At 35.3% G+C, this 23,819-nt stretch overlaps 1 protein-coding gene across 1 annotated transcript in view; it reads right to left on the bottom strand.

Moving 5' to 3' along the window:
- The window catches only part of LOC108782268 (monocarboxylate transporter 4), a 34,132-nt gene extending 11,431 nt beyond the window's left edge, over window positions 1-22,701 (bottom strand). The window contains exons 1-5 of the mRNA XM_018550491.1: window positions 22,531-22,701; window positions 21,229-21,400; window positions 18,004-18,111; window positions 17,319-17,492; window positions 106-274 (exon numbers count right to left, since the gene is read on the bottom strand). Coding sequence (XP_018405993.1) covers window positions 106-274; window positions 17,319-17,492; window positions 18,004-18,111; window positions 21,229-21,400; window positions 22,531-22,701 — 794 coding nt within the window. The remainder of the gene's footprint in view (window positions 1-105; window positions 275-17,318; window positions 17,493-18,003; window positions 18,112-21,228; window positions 21,401-22,530) is intronic.
- Between the last annotated feature and the right edge of the window lie 1,118 nt (window positions 22,702-23,819).

The raw sequence follows: 23,819 nt of genomic DNA, 5'->3' as shown, positions 1-23,819 counted from the left end.
CGATTATTTTTAACGCAACGCGATAACTTTCCCCGGATGATAGTGGCATCTCCGTCCTGTGTGTGTGTGTGTGTGTGTGTGTGTGTGTGTGTGTGTGTTACGCACCTAAGGAGCACTTGATGCATCTGGACAGCGAACGAGGTGAAGAGCGACGCCAGAGCCAGCACAAGGCCACCGATCACCGCTGTAAGCCTCGTATTGCCACGACGACACGCACCGACAACCAGCGGTGCTGAACCACGAGAGATCGCGGCGCTCAATGCTCCCGCCCACACTGAAACATTTATCCGACAGTCACTTTGGTGGACTAGTAAAACCGGAGCACAGACCTTTGCATAACGCATGATGGATAAAGTACAAAAAAAAAAGATCAACCAATTCGAGTCCTTTATTTCGCAGAAAGGGAGGTAATGAAGGACTTCAACTGATTCATCTTCTTATGCATTATGCGTTATGCGTTATGCAAGACTGCTCTTGCTCTCGTCCTTAGAGCGCGATCGTGGAAACCGAAGGGGGTGCAAAGGATTCTGAATGTGGGCCCAATTATATCGCTACCTCTTGTTCTAGAGGAACGTGACGGTTTTATTTGGGCTGATTTCTAGCTCTAACAACGGATGGAGTTCGTTTGCTGATTGATTTCGCGTTTGTGTGTGCTAACGAGGAAACGCTGGCAAACCGGAATGTTGCCTCTTCTTGCTTGGTCCATGGACGAGACTCGCGCGGATGGACGAAAATAATTTTTCATGTGTTTTTCATCCTCTACCAATACAGTCTCTCGCATTCGTAACTCGCGGAAAGCGTGCTTCGCAAACACTGATCGGATCCGAGCTCGATGTAGAAAAATTGCCGAAGATACGAATTTCTCGCGAATGTTGTTTCGACATTTTTTTCACCACACGTCCGAGACTACGAAGCTCTTTTAGAAAAATTCGTTCGCCTTCTAAATTTATAAATATATAATATTAGAATAAATTATCAGATTTAGATTTTAAATTGTAATTTGACTCTTATTCGCCCTGCTTAACGTATTAATTATTATTATATAAAAGAGTCCTTGAAATCTTCAATTTATTTGCCTTCTAAATTTTTTTTTGCAATGATTCAATTTTTTCGTATGAATATCAGGTAATTTTTAGACAAGATCTTGAAAAGATATATATTATTCCAAGATAAAGATATTTTTTATAATTGTATCATTACCATAAATGTAAATGACTTGGGACAGCGTATGTATTTTTATTAAATTCAATCGTGGTATCCACCTATGAGTCTCTAAAGAAAGTTAAAATTTTAAATTTTAATGAAACATGGATAGGTACTATGACTAAAAACAAAAGTATATGCTATCCCAAGTTACCTACATTTGCGATACATTCTTACAAACATTGAATTATAGTTTATTATTTCTCGTTACTATTCATTATTATTTTACTCTCTTTCTTTTTTATCGATTGTATTATATATGCATAATAATATTAAATAATATAAGTATAATTTATCCATTGGTAAAAGTCGTTAACTTGACTTGAAACTTTTTGGCGAGCAAAAAATCGTATAATTTTTGTCATTCAGATAATAAAAGCTTTTTTCGAAAAATTGAAAAACATTCATTTGGTTAACAAAACGTATACAACATCAAAAATACAATTTTTTTCACTAAAATAAAATTCACTTGAATGGAAAAAGGATTTAGTAAATTTTGGAACTAAAATATCAGTTATATTTATTTTCTCATATAAAACGTTAATATTGAATTAAACCAAATTTTTATGATTTTAAAGCATTTTTATTGTTACGATATATTAATATAAAATGAAATTTATACATACTATGTTAAAAATACAAAATTAATTAATTGGGAAAATACAATGTCTCTCTCTCTTTTATCTTTATGTTAAATCGAATAAAAAATACAACAAATAAACGCAAAAAATGAGTAAAAAAGTTTTATAAAAAATAATAAATAAAGATTAAAAAATTAGTAATGTCAAGTTCAAGTATATATATATATATATATAATAGAGTTTAATTTTTTATTTACAACTTTATCAACTTTTTATTTCGATTTTTTATAAGGTTTATAACTGTTTTACACACATTTTTAAGACGTTTAAGTTGTAACTAAGGAATTCAGAAGTTCTCATGTCTATTTTTTTTATTTCTGCTTCTATATTTATATTTTCTGTTTTCGCATTAAATAGCATCATTATTAATGCTTCATCACTTGAGATTTTCTGAACATCTGTATTTATTTACCACAATTTATATTTTACTTTATAATAAAAGTATTAATATTATTATGCATTCTATTTATTTCATTATTTAAATTCAGACATTTTTGTTAATCCATTTATACCTCATTATCGTCACACACACACACACACACACACACACACACACACACACACACACATATACATACACAGCAAGAAAAACATTCTCTTCTCGCTTCCTAGTATAGGGTTTTGTGTTTTCGACAGAGTCATCGGATTTATCGTACGACTCTTCGTAATTACTCCCATTGGTGTCGGATTTCGCAATTACTGATAAAATCTTTGTAACGTAAATTACATTAGTTTTCTGCGACGATCGCTTAAATCGTTAATTACTATTTACGACGATATGATAACACTGTGCTTTCCTCAAATGTTTCAGCAAATGACAAACGGAGCTTCTATTGTAGAAAATAAATAAATTAATTGAACGAAAGATTAATTGTACGGAGTAGTGCACTCTTGCGGCAGGAGGAAACAAGACGTGGAGTAGAGAAGGCAATTCGTGGCTTCTCGGATCGTAATCCGCGCGGACGCGTGTGAAGATTTATGCAAAACTTCACGCCCTGTCGCGGATAAAAATTCTGATGTCTGAAGACGGCGTAAGATATGCATTGCGCGCTGCGAACGCTGTAATGCCGCAACACGGAATACGAAAACCGTCGCCCGATTTGATGCGGCATCACGTCAAAGCACGCTATAGCTGTATCTCTCTGTAATGCTAAAATTGGACGGGGCTACGTCAATCGTATCGACGTACGTCTCCTGTAATCTCGTAAAAGCATCGTTTTTAACCCTTTTATATGGCGAAATGGCGCGCGAAGAACACCTCTTTCTTTTTACAAATATACATCACCGTGCCAACTTCTCGCGAACGCCAGCCCAGTATGACTCGCAAATGCCTCGCGTAATCGTATCTCGCTCTCAAACTCGGCAGATATGAATAATCGACCTGAAACGCATTTATATGATGCGGAAGTTAAGCTGCTATCGCTTTATCGGCTCGCTCAATTCTGTCGATTTATCTATATGTACCTGTCTAGTTGTCTATTTGCCAACCTATCTAAAACTTCGAGTGTTCAGTAAATGTTTGGAGACAGAGACGTGAACAATTCCAACAAAGTTTCAGAAAAAAAAAACAATAAGAAAAAGTAATCGAGCGTAAGAATAAGTGGAAATTTTTGTATTAAAAAAGTATTGTACTAAATGAAATTTCTTAAAATATATATCGGAGAACTAGTATCGCGCGCGTTCATTACAAAAACCATTTTTTTTAACAGTTAAACGAAAATTTAAGCATCACTTAATAATATTATATTTTTAAGATAAAAATTTCATAGCGATTAAATCACAGTAATTAAAAACTGAAGTTTTATGGTTTGTTTACAAATTTCATTTGGCTGTTAAAATAACAACATGACTAATTAATTAAAAGTAATTAATAAAACTTTAAATTAAATTGTTAGCGAGATAAAACTTGATGTAATTAATTGAAAAACGAGATCCTGTCAGTTACACCTTTCGCTGTCGAACTTCGTAGATTTCTGATATTTTTATCTAATCGAGTTTAAATTAAATTTCAGTTTTTATGATAATTTGACCTGAATATTTTTCATACGTAATTATTTATACGTAAACATTCGAATATTAGTTGATTTTAAAAACACAGGACTTTTGCATATAATTTTTACAGTTGCAAGTTATGAATAGAACAAGCTCTTGCTAATTAGATATGTATTTTTCTCCGAGAAATTCTATATACTTGCAAATGAGCGGCCGACTTTGCTAAAGAGACGTAAACATATCTTCGTTGAGTAAGTACAGGAAAGATCTGAGAAAACGATGCCTTTGGGATTCGTTTAAGGCATGATATTATGTTCGAAACGAGAGAGAAAGACTCACATTTCCTCATCATTCCGAAAAAAAAGTTGCGTCAGGAAAATTACCACTTGTCATACACATGAAACGCCTGCATATACATACGTAATAATTACGTATATGATAATGACGTAAACACGCAATGTTACACTTCGTGACTTGACGTTTCGCACATTTTGAAATCACAAATCGCGTGCACATAAATTCAAGAATATCCAAGACTTCACATGCCATGCGTCAACTATGACAATGCAAAGAATAAAAAGATATACAAAATGTTACAGTTTTAAAAAAAATTTGCTTCATTTCTCTCTTAAAGATAGACAAACTAAATTGATACTTTTTATTAACATATCATACATTAAATAACGACGCAAAAGAAAATAATATACGTGTGTGTATATATATACAGAATGTTATAGCTTCAAAGAATTTTTCTCTATTCCTTTTAAAAATAGATATATTATACATAAAGGACGATTTTTCCGAAACATTTAAAAATTTAGCTAGATACACGTCTGAATAATTTTGTTCGATTATCAAAATAATTATATAATATATAGGATGTTCATATTGGTTGTTGGAATATCAGCACTTCTTGCAGCATTGTTCTCGTCATGTTTAAATTTAGTTCCCTAAATAATTATTCTGATGATCCAATAAAATTATTTTCAAATTAAGTAACGCGGTAGCGTCGCGACGCCAAGTGCATACAATAAAGACATAACCGCATGACATGATCGCTTGACGCGTGAACGTCATCATGTATATCTTCATGTCGTTGTCAAATTTGTGTCGCTACCGCTAGCTTTATCAGGAGTTTTGACATCGACAAATTTTAGATTAAAATTACTCAGAAATTAAAAGCCCAATCAAAAATCTAAAAACACTCTTATTATATAAAATCTCGGTATCTTTCGATTGCGACCAGTCCAAATAACATTGGTGCAGCCGATACCGAGATCTATGGACCTATCTATAGGGCGTATATATATATATATTTTTTTAAATCTGTTTGTCTTTTAATATTTCAATAAAATCCTTTTTCTTTCATGTACAGAACACATACAAAATTATTGTTTTCATTAAAAAATTAACTTATTCATATCGTAATTTATTTAATAACGTGATTTATCGATCTACGTTCATCATGCATTTTCATATTGAACAGGAAAGATTCTACGAGTAAAACATGAATACCTTATACATTTTCAACACCGCGCGTAATTTATGCGTTCTATTTAATCTTTGAGCTGAGCACGTAATCCTAGTAAAAATAAAATCGTCGGATCGATAAAGAAACGGAGCGATCCTGAAATGAATATGCATTGTCCGACTTCGTTACGACTTAAAAAGGCTTTCGAAGGAACCTGGATATTGGTTGAGCAGAGCTTCAACAGGTAGCGACTTCGGCTCGACATTCTTATGCGAATAATTTATGAGTCTGGATGCTTTTAGCGCTATTTGCACAAGTGCGACTAAGTGGAGCGATGAACCCTCGCTTAGAATTTCACGGATTGGATTTTGCAAAGCTCTTTTTTGTACCTAGATTGATTTACAAGCAAAATGTTTGTCTTTTTTTTTTATGTCCTATATGGCTATTATTTTTCCAAAACAAAAAACGCGAATAAAACAGAACAATAGTTCACCAGTACAGATAAACTGAAAAAAAGAGTCTGGTTATAACCAAATATTGAGTGAAATAATTTACGAAGCACATCCAATTTTACCTTCATAAATATATATTATATTTAGTAAATATTACCAAGCGGGATTATCAACGGTAATGCGACTAAATATTTATAAAGGTAAAATTATATTTAATTATATTACCTAAACATTTGATTGAAATTATTTCGTTCAACATTCGGTGGCTATAACCAGACACTTTTTACAGTGTAGTTGTACAATACAAGTTGTATCGAAAGATTGTCTGTTGCAGAAATGATCTAGAATGAAATGAGCAGAAGTATGAACTATATGTCAACTTGGAATTTTCTGAACATAAAATCCTTCCGGTATCCACAGCACTTTTCGTCCATGTTTGTCTTCTTTGGAGAAAGGGGGGTCGTTTTTCGCAAACGTTTCTATTATAAATCGTAAGCATTTGAAAAGGCAGTATACATCGGAGAGTTTATGTCTTTTATTGTGCTACGATGATATACGAGAACACGCGTCATCGAACGGGACAGGATAATTTTTCAAAGTGGCGCACGAAACTCACCGATGACATTACACTTTAAATACGTACTCGACAATAAAAGAGCCTTTTCACAACGGTCTCGACGTACAGAGATAACAAGGAACTCGGATGGACGATAGCGTAAATCTTTTGTTCACGCTTGTCCCGATGCTCGTCCGTCATTACGTATTTCTCTTGCAGCGCTCAATGACGTCTCTTCTTGCAAAAGCGCTCCCAGCTGCATCCTTGCTTTCATCTGCGAAATATATTTCAGCAATAGCGACCGCCCAGCATAACCCAGCAATGTATTTTGACATCGATAAAGAGCTGGTCTAACGTTACATCATTTCTCTACGCCGACCATTTCAAAAGATGCTGCGAATTACCATTCCCGCAGCTCCTCTTTCGTTCCGTCAGCGGCGATTGTTGCCTTCTCAGGCAATTGCCCGTTATCTCTATGACTAATTGTCGACAATTCGAGATAAGAAAAATGTTTGAGGACTTTCGTAAAAAAAAGTACTGTAAAAGCTTTCCTTTTTTGGCATGCAAAACGATGGAAGATGAATCACTTTTCGCGAATTAAAAAGTCTGCGCGAGTTCGCTTGTGCTTAGTTAGTTAAAGACATTAAACAAGACAAAGCTTTCACAAATAAATGGCAGAATGGCTTGTCTTATTCTTCACTTAGTTTTAAAAAGATTTTAATTTTACAATGATTTTATATACCTTTGTTAAATAAGTAAAGTATTTAATATATTGAGCGCTAGAAAGTTGTGAAAGAAAGTGACGAGCAATTAGATGTTAAAGAAAAGAATTGTTTCAAGTTATTTAATTGTCTTATTTCAAAAGTAACCGATATTATGTGATTAGTTAATAATTTTCCGTCAAATAAATAAAGTTTCCCCTATTCTAGAATACTTAATTTTTGTGTCACTTTCGAAGGGAGCGATATATTTTGTTTATAACTGTCTTATAATAACTAATCGCAAGTTTGCATCTTTTGATTACATTATCAAAGTAAAAGTACCAATATATTTTACTAGTATTCACAACATTATTGCGAAAAACAAGCAAACCCACTACTTATATTTCGATTGTTCTCGGAAATTAATTTGAATGTTTTCCGTTATTTGAGAGAAAATATTAAAAAAGAAACCTTCGAACGGAAATCCCGTGCCTCGAAGCATATTTAATATATACGTATGATCAAGTTTTACGTTTTCCTCATGAAAATTAAAGTTAGTTTTTCTTATTATAAATGAAAATATGATTCGACTCTTTTTCCATTTTGACTTGTCATCTTCACTACCTCGATCCATTTTCGAATTAACATTTTTATAGGAATAAAATATAAATTTGTATAATAATTATTGAGACATATATTTAATACGAAAATATTAATATATTTTTAATCAGTGTAATACTAGACATTCGTTATTTCCATTGCTCGCTCTTCCCGCTATTCTTTATGTAGATTTGCGTTTTATCTCAAAATGATAAATATAATGAAATTATATAAATTAATTAAATCGTTCTGCTCTGCAGAGGAGCACTAGGATCTTGTAATTATAAAATAAGCATTAATAATTAATTTAATACATAATTGGCTACGTAGTTCCGTGACCATGTAACGTAGAACATAAAGCAAATAGATAAAAATAGCTATCTCTTATGAATTATGAATGGATGAGCGTGTTACAATCTGATTTATGGTGAATGAAAGATACGGATATTTTTATCGGAGATAGCGACGTGATAAATTTCACGCCCGCGGCTCTGTAAAATAAAAAGTATGACGTTCGCATCGATCATACCCACCCCCGCGTACACGTAATGCTACTTAATGCTAGCTCGGTTAATCAAATCGGAAGAGCGAACTTGGAACGTAAATGCAGTTGCGGTACGTTGCGTGACGTACATATATCTTTGCGTAGGTTTAAAATACCCATTCACTTGTCGGCGAGTAATCAAGAAGCATTTGACGCTTCTGTACGAAGTTTTGAGGAAAGGGTCTACTTTTCCTGCGCTTAAAATTTCGCCATATATATTCTCCCAGAGTTCTAAGTGGTAATAAAATCCTAGTTAAACGAGTGACTGAACTAAATTAATGATAATGAGATTCATTTAGGTTAGACTTTACCTTTAGAAGAATGCAATAAGAAGTTCCCTAAATTAAAACTTAAATTGAAAACGAAGCGGTGTACAATCTAAAACTAAAAGCTGTATACGTGTATGTGATTGCAAAAGTTACTACAACACAAACAATAATTGGCAGTTCAATCGGAGATAAACTTCTGAAATTTCACTGGACAAATTAAAAATCGATAATATTTCCGCGATACTCGGAGAAAGTGGAAATTAAATTTGCCGGAGGAAATGCAAACTCGTCGAATAAAAGTTTTGAAATTTTCGAGATGAAAATATAGAGTTTGGTAACGGATGTCCCGCAAGAGAGCGAAAGAGAAGGGGAAGAATGGTTATCCAATTTCCCTTAAGCGATCGATATTTATTTTCAATATGTTTGTAATAATAACTTTGCAGCGCCTAAAGGCATATATCTCCGGGGGTTCTTGCAAACAACAGTTACAAAGTGGTATAATAAATATAAAACAGAATGTTTACACAGTTCATAAATTCTAAATACTCCAGTAAATACATTCGATAAAATATATATAGTACGTCAGACATATTTTCCGTTATAGATGTCTCGCACGAACAAATTTTATAAATACAATTTTTATTTTAATACTAAAATTTCAATATCTCAATTGAAAATAACTAAACCTATATAAATTCGTTAATTTTTGTATAATTTCTCGAATTAACAAAAAAAATGTTTGCTTTATTTCTACTTTACGAATTGCGTAGTACCGAAAATCAAAACCTCGTAATTTTTAAACTCAAATACGAATTCAGCAAAACAGTTTCGTTAAAATCGTGAAACAATTTTTCACTCGGATACATGATGTAAATTCAGCAAATCATCGTTTGCGAATTTTCGCATTAATGGTGGAGAGGGCTTGTCATTGCTCTGGCAGCCTTCTCCTTTGGAGTAACGTAAAGCTTCATCGGCAACATAAAGCCTTATCACAGCAATTCGGCGTGAACTGAAGATATTGACAACAGACGTCCGTCGTTCGTACGCCTCGTTGTGCGCCGCTTCGGCGCTAATTACTGAGATGCATTGTCAATACTTCGGTCGACAGTAAATATTGATGATCTGAGAGGCGCTTTACGACAGGCGTCGGCGGGCTCAAGCCTCTAACTTTGACGAAGGAGGATAACTTTTGCGAAACTAGGTCTATCTGGTTGCAGCATATATCCTAGCGACGCGATGGGGCTTTCTACGTGCATCAGCACGCGGTAGTGCATCTTCACGCTCAGTATATCACATAGGAAAGAAATCCCTGAAGCTTCGGCTGCCTTTCCGGCTTATATAGCGACTTCCATTGTACCCCCAATCGGCCGTCGAGCTACAGACACCGGTTGGGAAAACAGATCACCGAAAAGGGACACATCGCGAGAGCTCTCGGTTGTTTAGCTAGGCGAATACGTTTTCTTGATGATATCGTATCTGTCACTCCTTTGGGAATGTCGGCATCGATCTCGACAACTAGGAGAACGAAAGCTGTTCTAACGAAAACAAGGGTAAAGTGAAAACAAGCTGCCGTATAGGATATAATACCTGGCGAATAATTGAAGCCATGACTTTGCACAAATATTTATACCTTTCTGGCAAACATCCTTTCTTCCCTTCTTCTTTTGCTTTCTCTCTCTCTCTTTCTCTTTCACCTTCCTTATCTTTTTTGTTTATAAATTATTTATAAGATATCTAAAAAAATTATATTCACAGATAAGAACTCTTTCATCTATGAATTTATATATATTATTAATCAAGAAACGTTAACACGTAAATATAATTATAATTTTTAATTTTGTAGCGCAATAAGTATTCGTATGTGCAAATTATGTGTACATCGATCCTTTTAAAAATATACGTATTTGGCTGTAATTATACGCTGTGCAAATTAATAAGAGTTTTTTTATAATTTCTGAATGGTAAGTATTCGACATCATAACAATAAAGATATTAAATCGTTTTAATGAAGATTAGGTTATTCATGTTTATTATAAAACGTTAAGACTCTTGAAGTTGAAATGATAAGAAGCGTTATTAGGTTGCCTAATAATAAATAATGTTCTGTAAATCATGAGACAGAATTTCGATATTGTAAAAATGTAAAGCTAGTAAATAGCAAATTTACGATAATTTATAATTTATGACGAAAGACAAATAGCAAAACGCCTAAAAGCAAATCAACAAAAAAGTATTTAAAGTCCAGAATTAAAAAAATGTTTGCGAAATTGTTATTTACCTGCTTTATAAACAATTGTTTTTTAATATACGTATATGAAACATAATTTTTCCATTATTTGCACGATAAACATATATCTACTGATTATTGTAATGTAAGACAAACTTATTGTTATGCGCAAATAAGATAAGCAAGTACTTTATTTTAAAAATGAAAAATTTCATTGTCCAGGAAACTGAATTGAAATAGCATTCTTTCTGCTAAATAACATTCTGAATAGCACCCTTTCCGACTGGTTTCTTCGTTACGTGTGGCGCTAATGAAACATCTTCTACCGAAAACCTCTATCTTCATTCGCGTTTCTCGCTCCATTTTAGTGCTCTCTAGTCTTCTTACTCAGGTCTCCCTCTAATTCTCTCTTTCCTACTCCAGTGCTTTCTCTCTCTTACTTGAAAGTGGCGTTGTTGGCGCAACTCGCTTCCAAACAGGAGATGAGCAATTTTCCACCCCTAAAGGTGACGCTGTGTATATCGGTAGTTCTGAGCAAGCTTGACGTTGTCGTTCAAGAGAGCAAGTAAATCGACACAAAGTTCGATATCGTTCCGCGAAATGCAGCATTAATTCTAAACTGCTGTGGCACGCTATATTTGGTGGGGATACCGCGTGAAACTTTAAACAATTCTGTACATGTTGAACTCTCCATCGTAATGTAGCTACAAATCTTCATTTTCATTGTTTTTTTTTTTTCAAGTGATGAAACCATAAAACAGAGAAGTTTGAAAATCTATATCTGATGATTCTTGATTTTCTCTCCTATGTTTCATATAATATCTTAAGGCTTAATATATTGTGTAGTACTTTTTAGTACTAGTTATAGTATGGTATTTTTTATATTTACGATTAATATAAGAAGACTTAAGATGTAAGACTTAAGCAGTAAAAATCGGATTTGCAACTGCTCATTTATGATCTTACATAATTTCTATATTGTGATTGGTCAATTCGCTTACTGCTTAAGTCTTACGTTTTATGTTCTTCTGTGTTTTTATCGGCTATTACATACGATGACTCGTTTCCCCGCAGAAATTAAACATTTAGCTGAATATATGGTACACATGTACGAAAAAAGTATACGAGGTACGATATAATTCAAGTTAACGAAGTTGTTTGCTACGAAAAATATCTCAAAAATTGAGGAATCCATTTGCCAACTGCGTGATGGAGGTCTATTCTTTTACGTGCACCTTATTGCAGTAGCTGCACTTAAAATAAAACAAGTAATGACGAGGAAGAAGGAAAAATGAAAGAAACCTGTTAGAGAAGTCTGAGAAAGCATAGATAAAAAGAACGAAAGTGTTATTTTCGCAATGATACTGCAAGTAGAAAAAAAAAAGTAAGTCCCTTCTCTATCTATAAAGATACTTTGTAAATATATCTCTACATAGCAGAAATCATAATTCTTTGTAAACAGCTCATATTCCCTCGATATTCCATGTCTAATAACTTGAAAACGAAAAAGAGCGGCATTTTTAAAATAACGTTTTAATGAGAGACAAGACGGGTCTCTCGATAAACGATTGTTTAATGGCGCACTTGAATTTCCTTAACATCCGCACTTGATTGACGATCGTTAATGAACGTCGACGCAATCGGAACTGAATTCGAGAGGGCATTTAATGGACGTAATCTGCTTCGAAGAAGATTGGTGAAATCAAGACTTTACTACTGACAGCATCGCTTTTCTATACGCCGGCTTTCTGTAGATACAGTCCGTAATCCTAACCAGTTAATACAACGTCACAGCGACGTGTTCAGATTACTGAGATTTCTGGATTTCTGAAGGTAATCAATCACGTGCATAAGAAATTGAAACTATTGTAATTATTAAGAAAAGTAGCAATAAAATGAAAAATAATTAAAAATATTAAACACTAATAATTGTTATCACGGTAATATTTTGCGAACAAATTCACGCGAGAATGATAGAATCGTTTACTAATCTTCATTATTATTCAACCTCTCATTAGTCACGGAATAATTTCATTAGACTGAGTGACTCCGTAATTTCGTGGCTCCAACACTTTTTCGAATTTTTCCACGAACACAAGACGAGAAAATCTTTAGAATTCGTATCGTATTCGTGTTTCTGTCAGGCATGCAGGTGTCGCACAATAAATCTAAATAATCCGGATGCTTTCTACATAGATGTTTCTTCGATTCTCTTCCTGTTTGCCGTCTGAACGGAAACACTTTTGACGGCGCTCGCTTCCCCCGTCGCGCTGTCGCCTTCGGAGTTCGCTGTTTTACTGTGGGATCCGAAGTAAAACGGAAGAGGCGAAATCACCTGCCGCGGGCGATGGGAGCGTGCCATGGCACGTTAATCGTACTTTAGCGAGAGACTCGTGGGACGCGGCTCGCGGACAGCGGCTCGTTCGTACCGTCGATTGAAATATACCACCCAGAGATATCCTGGGACCGCAAGTGTCCTGGGATTTCCCTTCGATTCGTTCGAGTCACAGTGCAGGAGTCGCGCCGAGGTCGATCGACAAATAACACCTTCGTATCCTGCAAACGTACAAAGACGGATACGGCACGAGTTTATGCACGGAGTTGGCTCCCATCGTCAGAGCTACGTGCCCGAGAACGTAGCCTAAAGGTACTCCAGGACGATCAATACATTCTATTGTCATTGTGCTCCGGCGAACGTTATACCGAACGCGAACAAATATTGAGGAATTGTCGAGACGTCGGGTATTAGCAAGACGACGTGTGACGGGAGTTAAGGTATTTTTCATGTCAACGGTAAGTGGCGATAGCTAACAGATAATATGTATTGGTTTATTGATCGGTTTAACGGATTTCTCGAGATCGACCTGTCGTTAAAGAATACGAGACGCGGAGAATATTCCGCGACGTCGAAAATTTACAATGAACTTGATTTTCCCGACTGTTTTAGTGCGCTTCACAATTCGTGCGAGAGATTTCTCGCTCCTCGAAAAGTACGAATGAGTGAAAATGAGAGCAGTTCCGGATCTCTGAAAACGATCCTGTTCTCGCGACCAGAAACTCTTGCCTCTGGGTGTCAAGATCGGGCTAAAAGTTTGACAAGTTTTGTTCCACGATTTCATTCACCGACCCAGGACCCGCGCGTCACGTATAAGTTCGGCTCGCGCGTACCGCACGTCGGGAATGTAAGCGGTTGACGACTTCGGACGGTGAAGTTTAAATCCTTTCGCCAAAAGGTATTTTCTTTTTCAATATTTTCTCTTCCTTGAGATATACTCTTCTCGGCGAAACGTTACACGCGGTTCTAGCAAGCAGTCAAACGTCTATTTTCTCTATCGAGAAACGGTGAAAATAATCCATGAACATTCAATTCTCAAAATTGAGTATTCAAACGTACGTTTCCGCCGTTCCGTTTAAAGATCGCTTTATTGTTAGTGCGAGATTACGAGACTAGTAGCTGTACGGCGGCGTATCTATTTTTATCTCGACACGTGCAGACAGCTCGATAAAGGAAGGGTTAATTTAAGTAGGGTCTGACATTACTATTACGTCAATTGTCCCGATTGATTATTCTATACTTTGCGCAATGACCTTTATTTATTATCTTTGTAGCCGATATAAACGCCCGTACATTTTATGTATGCTTTTTTATCGCATCCTTATAATTTTATACATATATGCAGATAGGCGCTATAAAAAGTTAACTGTAACTTGAGGCTAATAAATAGGCGCTCGTTCTCCTTTTTTTAGTGTTCTCTCTCGTAGCAGCTTAACGTTCCCAAAGACAATATCGGCTTTATTGTCACTTCGGGCTTCGATAATATTTTGAATAATTAAAGCTACAAAGTAATTAAACTAACTGTTAATAATTAATAACAAAATAATTAATTAACCAACACGCGCTCGCAATTTACATACTACCGTTTTCCTCTGTTTTATATTTGGTATATTTTTTTGTACACGTTATCTCCTCAAAAACCAGGAAGAGGAAACTCTTCGGGCGCGCGATCGATATGTAAAACTCTTTACTTTAATCACTTTAAGGTCGGGAAAATGTCATGTCAAGAGGAAAGACCTTTCACTTTTATTTTATACCCACAGTATATATGTACATCATGCTCGAGCTCAGCTCGCAATACAGTTTGCCGTTTAACCTTTAATCGAATAATGTGGAAATTAAGCGGTACTTAACACTCCACTGGTTAGGAAAATAAGTCGCAATAACGAGATTAACTCCTCATTTTGCTCGTAGGGCAGACTACAGATTCGCGGGCTACTTGAAGCCGCGGGAGAACTCAATAAGCAAGATCCATTTCTTCCATTTTCGGTTCCGGCCGTTAATAATACCTTAATCATTGCACAAAGTAGAATATAATTATAAGCGAAGGAATAAATAGTATAATAGCGAATGTAAGTGATGCGGAAAGACAAGAAAACTTTGACACTAATTCTATAAAATATAAATATACGATAATTAAGTTACATACACTTAATTATCGTATTGTATCATATACATATATATAGTATCCTTTTCTTAACATTATTGTTGTAATATTATTATGATATTGTTTGCAATATTATTATGATAAAAAATTATTTTATTCTGCGATGTTAGTCGAGAGAAATGGATCTTCCCATTGTTTTGCGTATCTTAAAATGTCCATCGTCCGTATATAAAATGAAAGTATGTATAATAGACTCAGCTATCCGAGATAACACGAATTTTTGAAATAGAAAGCATCGTGGCTGGAATTATGATGCTCTATACTATTCTATAGCAAATAAGATCTCCCTTGTGTAATCTTCGAAGCGAATTTATGCACGCGCATAAATATTAATGCAATATTTAGCGTTACACGCAGCATTGTCATTGTGGCAAAGCCTTTTCTAAAGTTGAGCGCAGAATCGGTTGGAACAAAAGGGGAAGTCTAAAATGTCTGACGAGAGATTCACGTCGAAATAATTTAACAGCTCCGCTACGTCATACCAGCAAAATATACGCTGTTCTGCAATAAACAACTAGTAAAGAATAACACGATTCCAAATTATCATTTTTATATCGAGTTGACAAAATGAATTTTTATAGACCAGGAGATTCATTTGCGAAACTTTGTAAATTTTGTATCAGCAATCAATTTGTATTATCAGAGTAATCCTTTACGGTCGATAACGTGTTGATTGAATCGCGATTGGTGAATTGTAAATTTTTAAAAGACATATTTAGCCGCGACATATAAATTCACGGAAACTGTGACGTCAACTTGATGGCAAACGCCGGTATGATAAAAAGGAATAATACGATTTTCTTGTGGCGTAAATTAAAAAATATATTTTCGAAAAGCACGAAAATACATTATGAATAAATAGAATTAAATTCCCGCAAATGTGTGCGTTTATTGTCGTGTTCAATACAGTTAAATATAGATATAAATTAAAATATATGGTTCTGGAGCCACAAAATCGTATCAACTCTCAATTAGATAAATATTCATTGTTCTCTTTGAATTGCTCTTTTAAATGTGAAATATGTCTGCGTTTTATTTCATTACGTAATAGTTTCCATAATTGGCAACAACGCAAATAGGGAGTTCAAAAGATGCGAAGAGTATAGTTGGCCGTTTAACGTTAAATGATTTAGCTGAAAAATAAAATATCAAAAGTGCAAAAGAACTAATGGGATTATTTATTTTTCAATTAATCACGTAGTCTTCGCTTGGTGAAACTTTCGTCTGAAATCCAATTTGCGATGTTGAAAGCGGAAGACAAATGCTTCGAATTTACTTTTAGTCCAGAAAACACGTCGAATTAAAATTGTGTTCGATAAATGAAATGCTGCAACCAATTTGCTATTATTTATTTGTTCTAATTGCTAATTGTAGAAAAAACGCGCGAATTACGTGAGGAAACGTGAAAAACTTTAGGGAAACGTGAAGTCACATCGTAATTTGTTGCTTCAACGTGCTGTAAAAACGCGCTGTCGCTATCCTAAGAAATAAAACTTTAATATACGCGATTAAGGTTCGGAAACTGCGCGGGGCAATATGCATCTAGCAGAAAACAGCCGGCGCACTCTTCACATGCAGGCAATATATCGGTACGTGCATATGTATGTAAAGTAATCTGGTGAGAAGGTGGAATATTAATGAGTGCAAAAGTGGAACCGTTGCGAGCACCGGAATGCGTTTCGTTTTGCGGAAGTACGCGGAAATAGAACTGAATCCGCAAATCTGAATCTAATTCGATAAATAACGGTTTTTTCACGATCGCTTGAAAACAAAAATTATTCGCGGTAAAATTCGCTCCTGTTCGTTACGTCGAAAATCTATACACGATACGTTATTTATTTTAGAATTAAAATTGTTTGTAAGAGAAAAATATATAACGTCTCGACACATTGGTATTATCAATTATACTATAACCCTTCGATAAATGACGAGATTATATTGAAAATCGATGCATTGAAGGGATGAGAGCTAGATATTTTCAGAAGTGATATTTACTAACGTAATATTTTGATATTTTGTAACTAAAATAGCTGACATTTTTCTTAACGAGTTGTTTATCACTCGACAATGGAATATTCTGCGATTCTAAGTACGTCGAGGTATTCGAACAATTTTTGTACATTTTGTTGAAAAAATAATAAAGCGATACATTTTACGTACCTATGTCCATCAAGTGGACCTCACCAAGATGTCGTGCGGCGTAAAGATGAAGTAATCCGAAAGCGAGCTGCATCCCGGTGGTGAGCAACAGGGCGAGAAAACCGGCGGCGCAAACCAGCCAGCCCCATCCACCCTCTGGATAGAAATGCGCCCGCATACCGGTGACGTCTATCCCTGATAGAAAAGATTATCCTCTTTATAATTCAAAGATAAATCGCAAAATCGCATTCGGATACCGTCAATGATAGAATATCTCGTGACAAGGACGGATTTGACATTTTGCACTCTTGACAAGAAATCTCTGATATATGAATGAGAAACTTGTAGAGTGACTTACAATTAGTTTCGTAACTTGTAATAGAGACTTTGTGTGTAAAAAAAAGTAATATTTTTATATTATTTTGTATAGTCTAACATTTTATTAATTTTTACATTTATAATATATTAATATTTACTATTATATTATCGCTAATATATTTATGTAGTATTTATTTATTTATTTAAAAATCATATTTATTGTGTAAATAATTTATTGAAGTTATATTACGTATAAAAAGTGCAGACAAAAAAGGAAGAATAAGGAACGATATATATTGTAGATAATATAGGTAATTGTATTCAGTGAATATTCAAATATATAATTTTGTAAAAGAGGGGAGAGGGGGATAAATGGAGAAAAATATACCTGTACGGCGAAGTGTGGGTACACAACGATGCAGACTACGTAGATCGCCCAAGATCCAATTCGTATTACCACCTATGGTTTCATCATCCATGTAACGTAGACGAGTGTCTGAAAGAAATCGTAAATTAATCGTGAAACATCTGATTTTTTACTTGGAATTAAATAAAAACGTAGAAGCAAGAGAGCGTTCTTAAATGTAACTTGTCGAGGAACCGTAGTTGGTCCATATCGAACAATATGGACATATGTTGCGCTATTCGGTTATCGGAAATGGGTTCGTTACATTCAAACACTTTAATCCCTAAAATACATTATGTGAAGACATTGAACTCCCGCATAATGGGAACGGCTGTTCAGTGACCGCGACGACGACACCTGCGGATGGCATTGGCGTCGTCGTTTGCATGAGACAGGGTGCGAGATGGGCAAGAAACTAGTTGAAAGAAACGACGTGAGAGACGATAGAAAGGAAGGAAGGAAGTGGAGAGATGAGAGTCAGATAAATGCACCTTTGAAAGGAACGAAGAAGTCTCCGTTAGGTTGAAAAAAAGCGTTGGGCGCGAAGTCAAAGAGCGGGTTACGAAGGAAGGAAGAAAGGTTGGAGATCGTGAAATAGATGCGACCTTACTTGTTAAAAGTCATGAATTCAGAGTCAGCTTCTGATCACGAGGGAAGATACCTAATTAAATGTATGGGTATGGTTGTGTTGCGTATGCGAGCACAAACTTTTCCATTAGCGCGGGGTTAAATGTTAAAACACCTTTGGGTTTTGTGTCGCCACGCATATCACCCTGGCAAAAAGCGAATTCGAGAGTGCTGTCGTTATTGAAATTTGCAAGTCTTATAGTGGAGCAGTTTTCATCAAGTATCATTAATTAAATTTTTTTGTTTGATTAGTTTGAGCTCGATATAAAAGATTGATAATATTTTCCCCACTTGGCTTTCATTTTGTCCTTCTCTGGAATTCACATATATATTAAAATCAAACACCGCTCTTTTTCGCGTTAAAATTTTTTCCTCAATAACTTTTCTGGGGAAATACGTCTCTCTACATTTGGTAGTTGTTCGTACGTGTTACTTGATTTTACGTTTCGTTTTATACGAAACGTAATTAAAACTGGGTTTCCAAATGTCTCAGTTTCTAATTTATCCGCGAGTTGTTCACGTATTATATAACAGTTTGGCATCAGTTGTAAATTATCGTACCACCGTGTCAGTATGAGTAAAACTGCGTTCACCAATGCAATTCAATTTCGAGAACATGTCCGTAAGTGGATAAGTTTCTACGCGAGCTCTGTTGCGCTTATTAATGTTCAGTATGTAAAACCATTCGGAGGAGATTATTGTGCCACGGGGGTGCTAGCATTATTGTCGTCGTTGTCGTAGTCATTACCGTTACCGTTGTCTTTACCGATAACGAGAGGCGCGTTGCACATTCCCCTTCAGGTAGTAAATCAACGAGAATGAAATATTCTTCATTACGTAATGAAAATAGGGTATGAAAGGAGCGCGTAGTGAGGAACACGCGTTCCTAACGCGTCAGAGGGAAGACAGGAAAAAGGGACGAGCGACAGTAAGTATTTTGCCGAAAATGACGCGAGACATAGAAATGGTTGAGGATGGCACCGAGGACGAAATTGCCATGGGACGAGTTATACGAGGGTATGCCCTCTTGATGCCGGAAAAAGAGCGGCACGTTCGCAAGAAATTCACATTTCTTGCGAACGTGCCGCATCCTTAGTGAAATCACGGTCGCATTTCCGCTGCACGATCTAAACGAAATATCTAAAATACCGCTTCGAGGAGCATGGAGAGTGTGCAATGATTGCTTCAAAGTAAATATACGCAAGAGGCTTCGACATATAAAAAAAAAGACGTTTTATACTCGCTTCGAACGTAAGTAATTTCAGCTTGGTGGATATTTCTATTTCCGATTAAACTTTACAAAATTTTCGCAATCTTCATCACGTTATCGAAGTTACGTAATAATAAGAAAACACTGTCAATAACATTTTCTCCATTGCGTCATTTATAGTATGCTGTCATAATTTTAAAGAAATTTAAAAAAAAATGTACCAGTTAGTAGTATGAATGGATCTAAATAAATTTGTTGTTTATCAAAATCTAATAATGAATTTATTGAGAATCATATACATATCATTTAAAACTTAATATTTGAAATGTTTTATCATTTTATCTAACGAATTGGGTCATGCATGTCCACTAACTGTCCGTTAACTGGTACATTTACTTTAAACATCGATACTTTCTGTACATTTTATAATTTGAATAATAACAAATATATAAATCAAAGAATACCGAGTTCTTCTTTTGTGTTTATTACGATAGATGTGAAATTATTGATTCTCTCTCATATAAAAGAAATAAGGCCAAAACTACAATTCCGACTGCTATTCGGATTCACCTTTGTCAGTCGAGATTGAATACCAATGATTGACCTATATTTTTGATAGACACTGTTTTCAACGATACATCAAGTACAAAATTTTAAGATATCTCTTCGACAGAGTTAAGTGGAATTGATTCTTATTTTACCATATCCCGTGGTAAGCTTTTGATTTTGTCCTACTTCCTTTGTTTTCACTCTTCATGCAAAGATAAAAGAGACAATTAATATTCGCGAGGAACAAAAATTAAAAATTTTCAAAGTATATCGATGTCTTTTACATGTAAAAGACCTAACGTATGTATACATATGTATAAGTAAAAATCAGACTTGCTAAAAGCTGTTACCTAAAGTAATCTTGATATATGTATGTATATATTCTCTAAACATATTACTTCATAAGAAAAATATTTTCTAAAAATCTCTATACAAAAATTGGCAAAAAAAATCGCATAATTTTTTTCCTGACTATCAATTTACATGTAATATGAATTTCTGCAAGAAATTAGATATACGGCGCACGAATTGTGACATTATTATAAATTCTGGTTGAACGTGCTACATAACTTCAGATTCGCTCGAATTAATTCAGTTCATTTAATTAAAGTAAATTCAATTAAACATCTGAATATTGGCACAACTTGAATATTGCTTCCGTACAAACGGAATAATATATCCCGCGGTATGTAGCGAATTAAAATTTAGTGAGAATAATATTAATTGTAAGATTACGGACGGTAATTCTTGAATTATTTCGCGCAATTGGTATTCAGGATATACGATTGGAATATATTTGACTAACTGAAAAGTAAACTCACCGCCGTGATACGAACTTCCACGGTGCGGCGCGGGCGTGTACGTGCCATTTTGACCCTCCATACAATGAGTCGGCGTATAGTACTGCAAGGGATGTTGCATGTAATTATTGGGGGTGCTGGGAACATGTACCGGATGACAATGTATGCATCTTCGTGGTGTCTCGGGCGGAGCCTGCAAACAAGATGAATTTTCAACTCACTTGAGCGTGGAAGGGACGGGGAGCACAATGTAATGGTTTTCACGTAGACAATGGCCATGTTTATTATTATTACTTCGAAATATTACTCCGCGCTGATGTTATTATGCAATATTGCGCAAGATTATTTCTCAAGTTATTAATAACAATCTACCAGTATTGTATATAAAAATTTTATCGTGTAAATGTCATAAGCTGAATTTATAACGTCGTTTTAGAAACAGAATATTAAGTTTAAAAATGATTTATTATCTTCATAAGCAAAAAACAGATTTTATTCTCAAAATGAAAAATACCACACACACACACATAAGGCGTATTTCAAGACGTATTTTTAAATTGTAAATTAAAAATCCCAAAGTATTATTTACGTGAATATTGTTTAAAATTAAATGATTTGTAACCAACGTTTTTTAAACCTATGTCTTTCTATATTTCTTTTCTGCACGGAACGAACGATTTTGCTAAAGTATTTAAAAATTCAGATAGATATACAGATTTAAAAATAATTTTATTGAATCATCAAAATAGTTATACAGAAAACTTAACCGTCATAAACAATGTTGCAAAAAATTGTGGCACCTAGTAATCAATTTGAATATTCTACCAATAAAATTTAGTCTCAGATCTGTATCTAGTTGAATTTTTAGATACTTCAGCAAAACCGTTCTTTTCGTGTATGAATTATTTCCTTTGCAGTCGTAATAAATTGGTTTTCTCATATATCGCATTTAATAATATGTGTGTAGATCGATAAAATGCTCTCTTTTTATTATTCTACGTTATATCCCTATTATCCTCTTATATCTCCACATTTATTTTTTCATTTCCACATTTTGACAACCAGTTTAAGCGTAATTATTCCTACATAATTGTTTTGATAATCCAATAAAATTTATTTTCAGATCTGTATCTAGCTAAATTTTTAAATACCTGAGCAAAATCGTGCCTTCCACGTGAAAATGGATGAAAAGATTATACGACACGCTTCGCGATTAATTATGATCCGCGACAAACGAGTATATAATCTTTGCAAAATTTTCGGTGCCCCGATCGATCATGATGTAATCGCGCGTAATAACAGACGGCTTCAACACAGCCTCACCTGCATGGAGTGTTGCGAGCGCAACGATCTTATCGAACCGGTTGGGTGCAAGGACGGCACGCTGCCGCCGAAGCTCATGGCCGAATTTCTGCATCCTCCCGGGGTGGACCAACCGCCGCGCACGCTAGCCGTAGTCCACCCCATCCCGCTTCCGCAGTCATCCACCAGCATCTTCAGGGCGGGTGGACACGCCGCGTTTTACGCTTCCGACATCGACGGCATGTCAACGGTCACGTCAATTCGACCCTCGATGTCCCGTTCTCGTGTCACGTTATCCCCCGTCGTAATACGGCCAAAAACTAAATTACATCTTTCTTGCTCGCTGTCAAATTCCCTGAAGAACGACTTCCGGGGTTGGACGACGTTAGACAGGTCCCGTTGAGCACGAGGGCGAAGTACGGAGGCGGTCGTTTGACGATGCGTACGAAATGCGGTGGGTATTTTCCATTTCGGTCTGCAAGCAACATGGAACGTGCTCTGATTTGCTATCCTAGTTATCGATAATTACATTACACGCAACGGCGTACGTGTGCATAGATTGTTTGGGTTTATCTCATAGTCTAATCGGATACGAGTAATTTGCAGCGTGCTAAATATAATTTATCATTCAAGCAGCATATTTAACAAATACGTCAATATTGCAAGTAATTGTAACAAGAAAGTTACCATTTTTATTTCTCAACGAACAACAATTTAACCGGTTGATTGAATCCACGTTACGTCCGGTAAATGTATTTTCGCGTTGTTTTAGTTACGATATGCATTGAAAATCTTTAATTAACTTTACGTTCGTTTAATTAATTATGTTATCATCCGAGTGAAAAATATTAAACATCCACTTCAATATAGCCATTTAGGCATGCCGTAATTATTTTTATTGTATAGCTAATAGGAATCGTAAAACTGTCATTATAAATTTAATGATTACGTTAATGTGCGTTTCGAGTGCCGTGGAAAACAGCCGATTGCTGACGTAGGTAAAGCATTAAATATCAAATATATGCATCGCGGGTAGGATTTGTTCGATTTGTACACGAGGATTTATAGCGTGAATGTTTTATGCATGTACTCATCCGAGAGAAGAGTCGATGAGGATAAAATTGTTATTGGATGCATATCGGACGTGCACGCGCAAGTTATTTTGCTTGGAGTTATTGGCATACACGCCAAAAACACATCCTATTTCGTCGGTCGGATTCAATCTCCAACCATCTCGCGAGTTTAACTAACAATGAGTCTCGCAGAAAAATTCTCTTTCGATTAATAAAATCATACGGGGGGGGGGGGGG

This window comes from Cyphomyrmex costatus, unplaced genomic scaffold (genome assembly GCF_001594065.2).
Source record: "Cyphomyrmex costatus isolate MS0001 unplaced genomic scaffold, Ccosl1.0 scaffold123, whole genome shotgun sequence".
NCBI lineage: Eukaryota > Metazoa > Arthropoda > Insecta > Hymenoptera > Formicidae > Cyphomyrmex > Cyphomyrmex costatus.
Note: the sequence above shows the minus strand (reverse complement) of the source record. Positions and strands in the feature narration are given on the sequence as shown.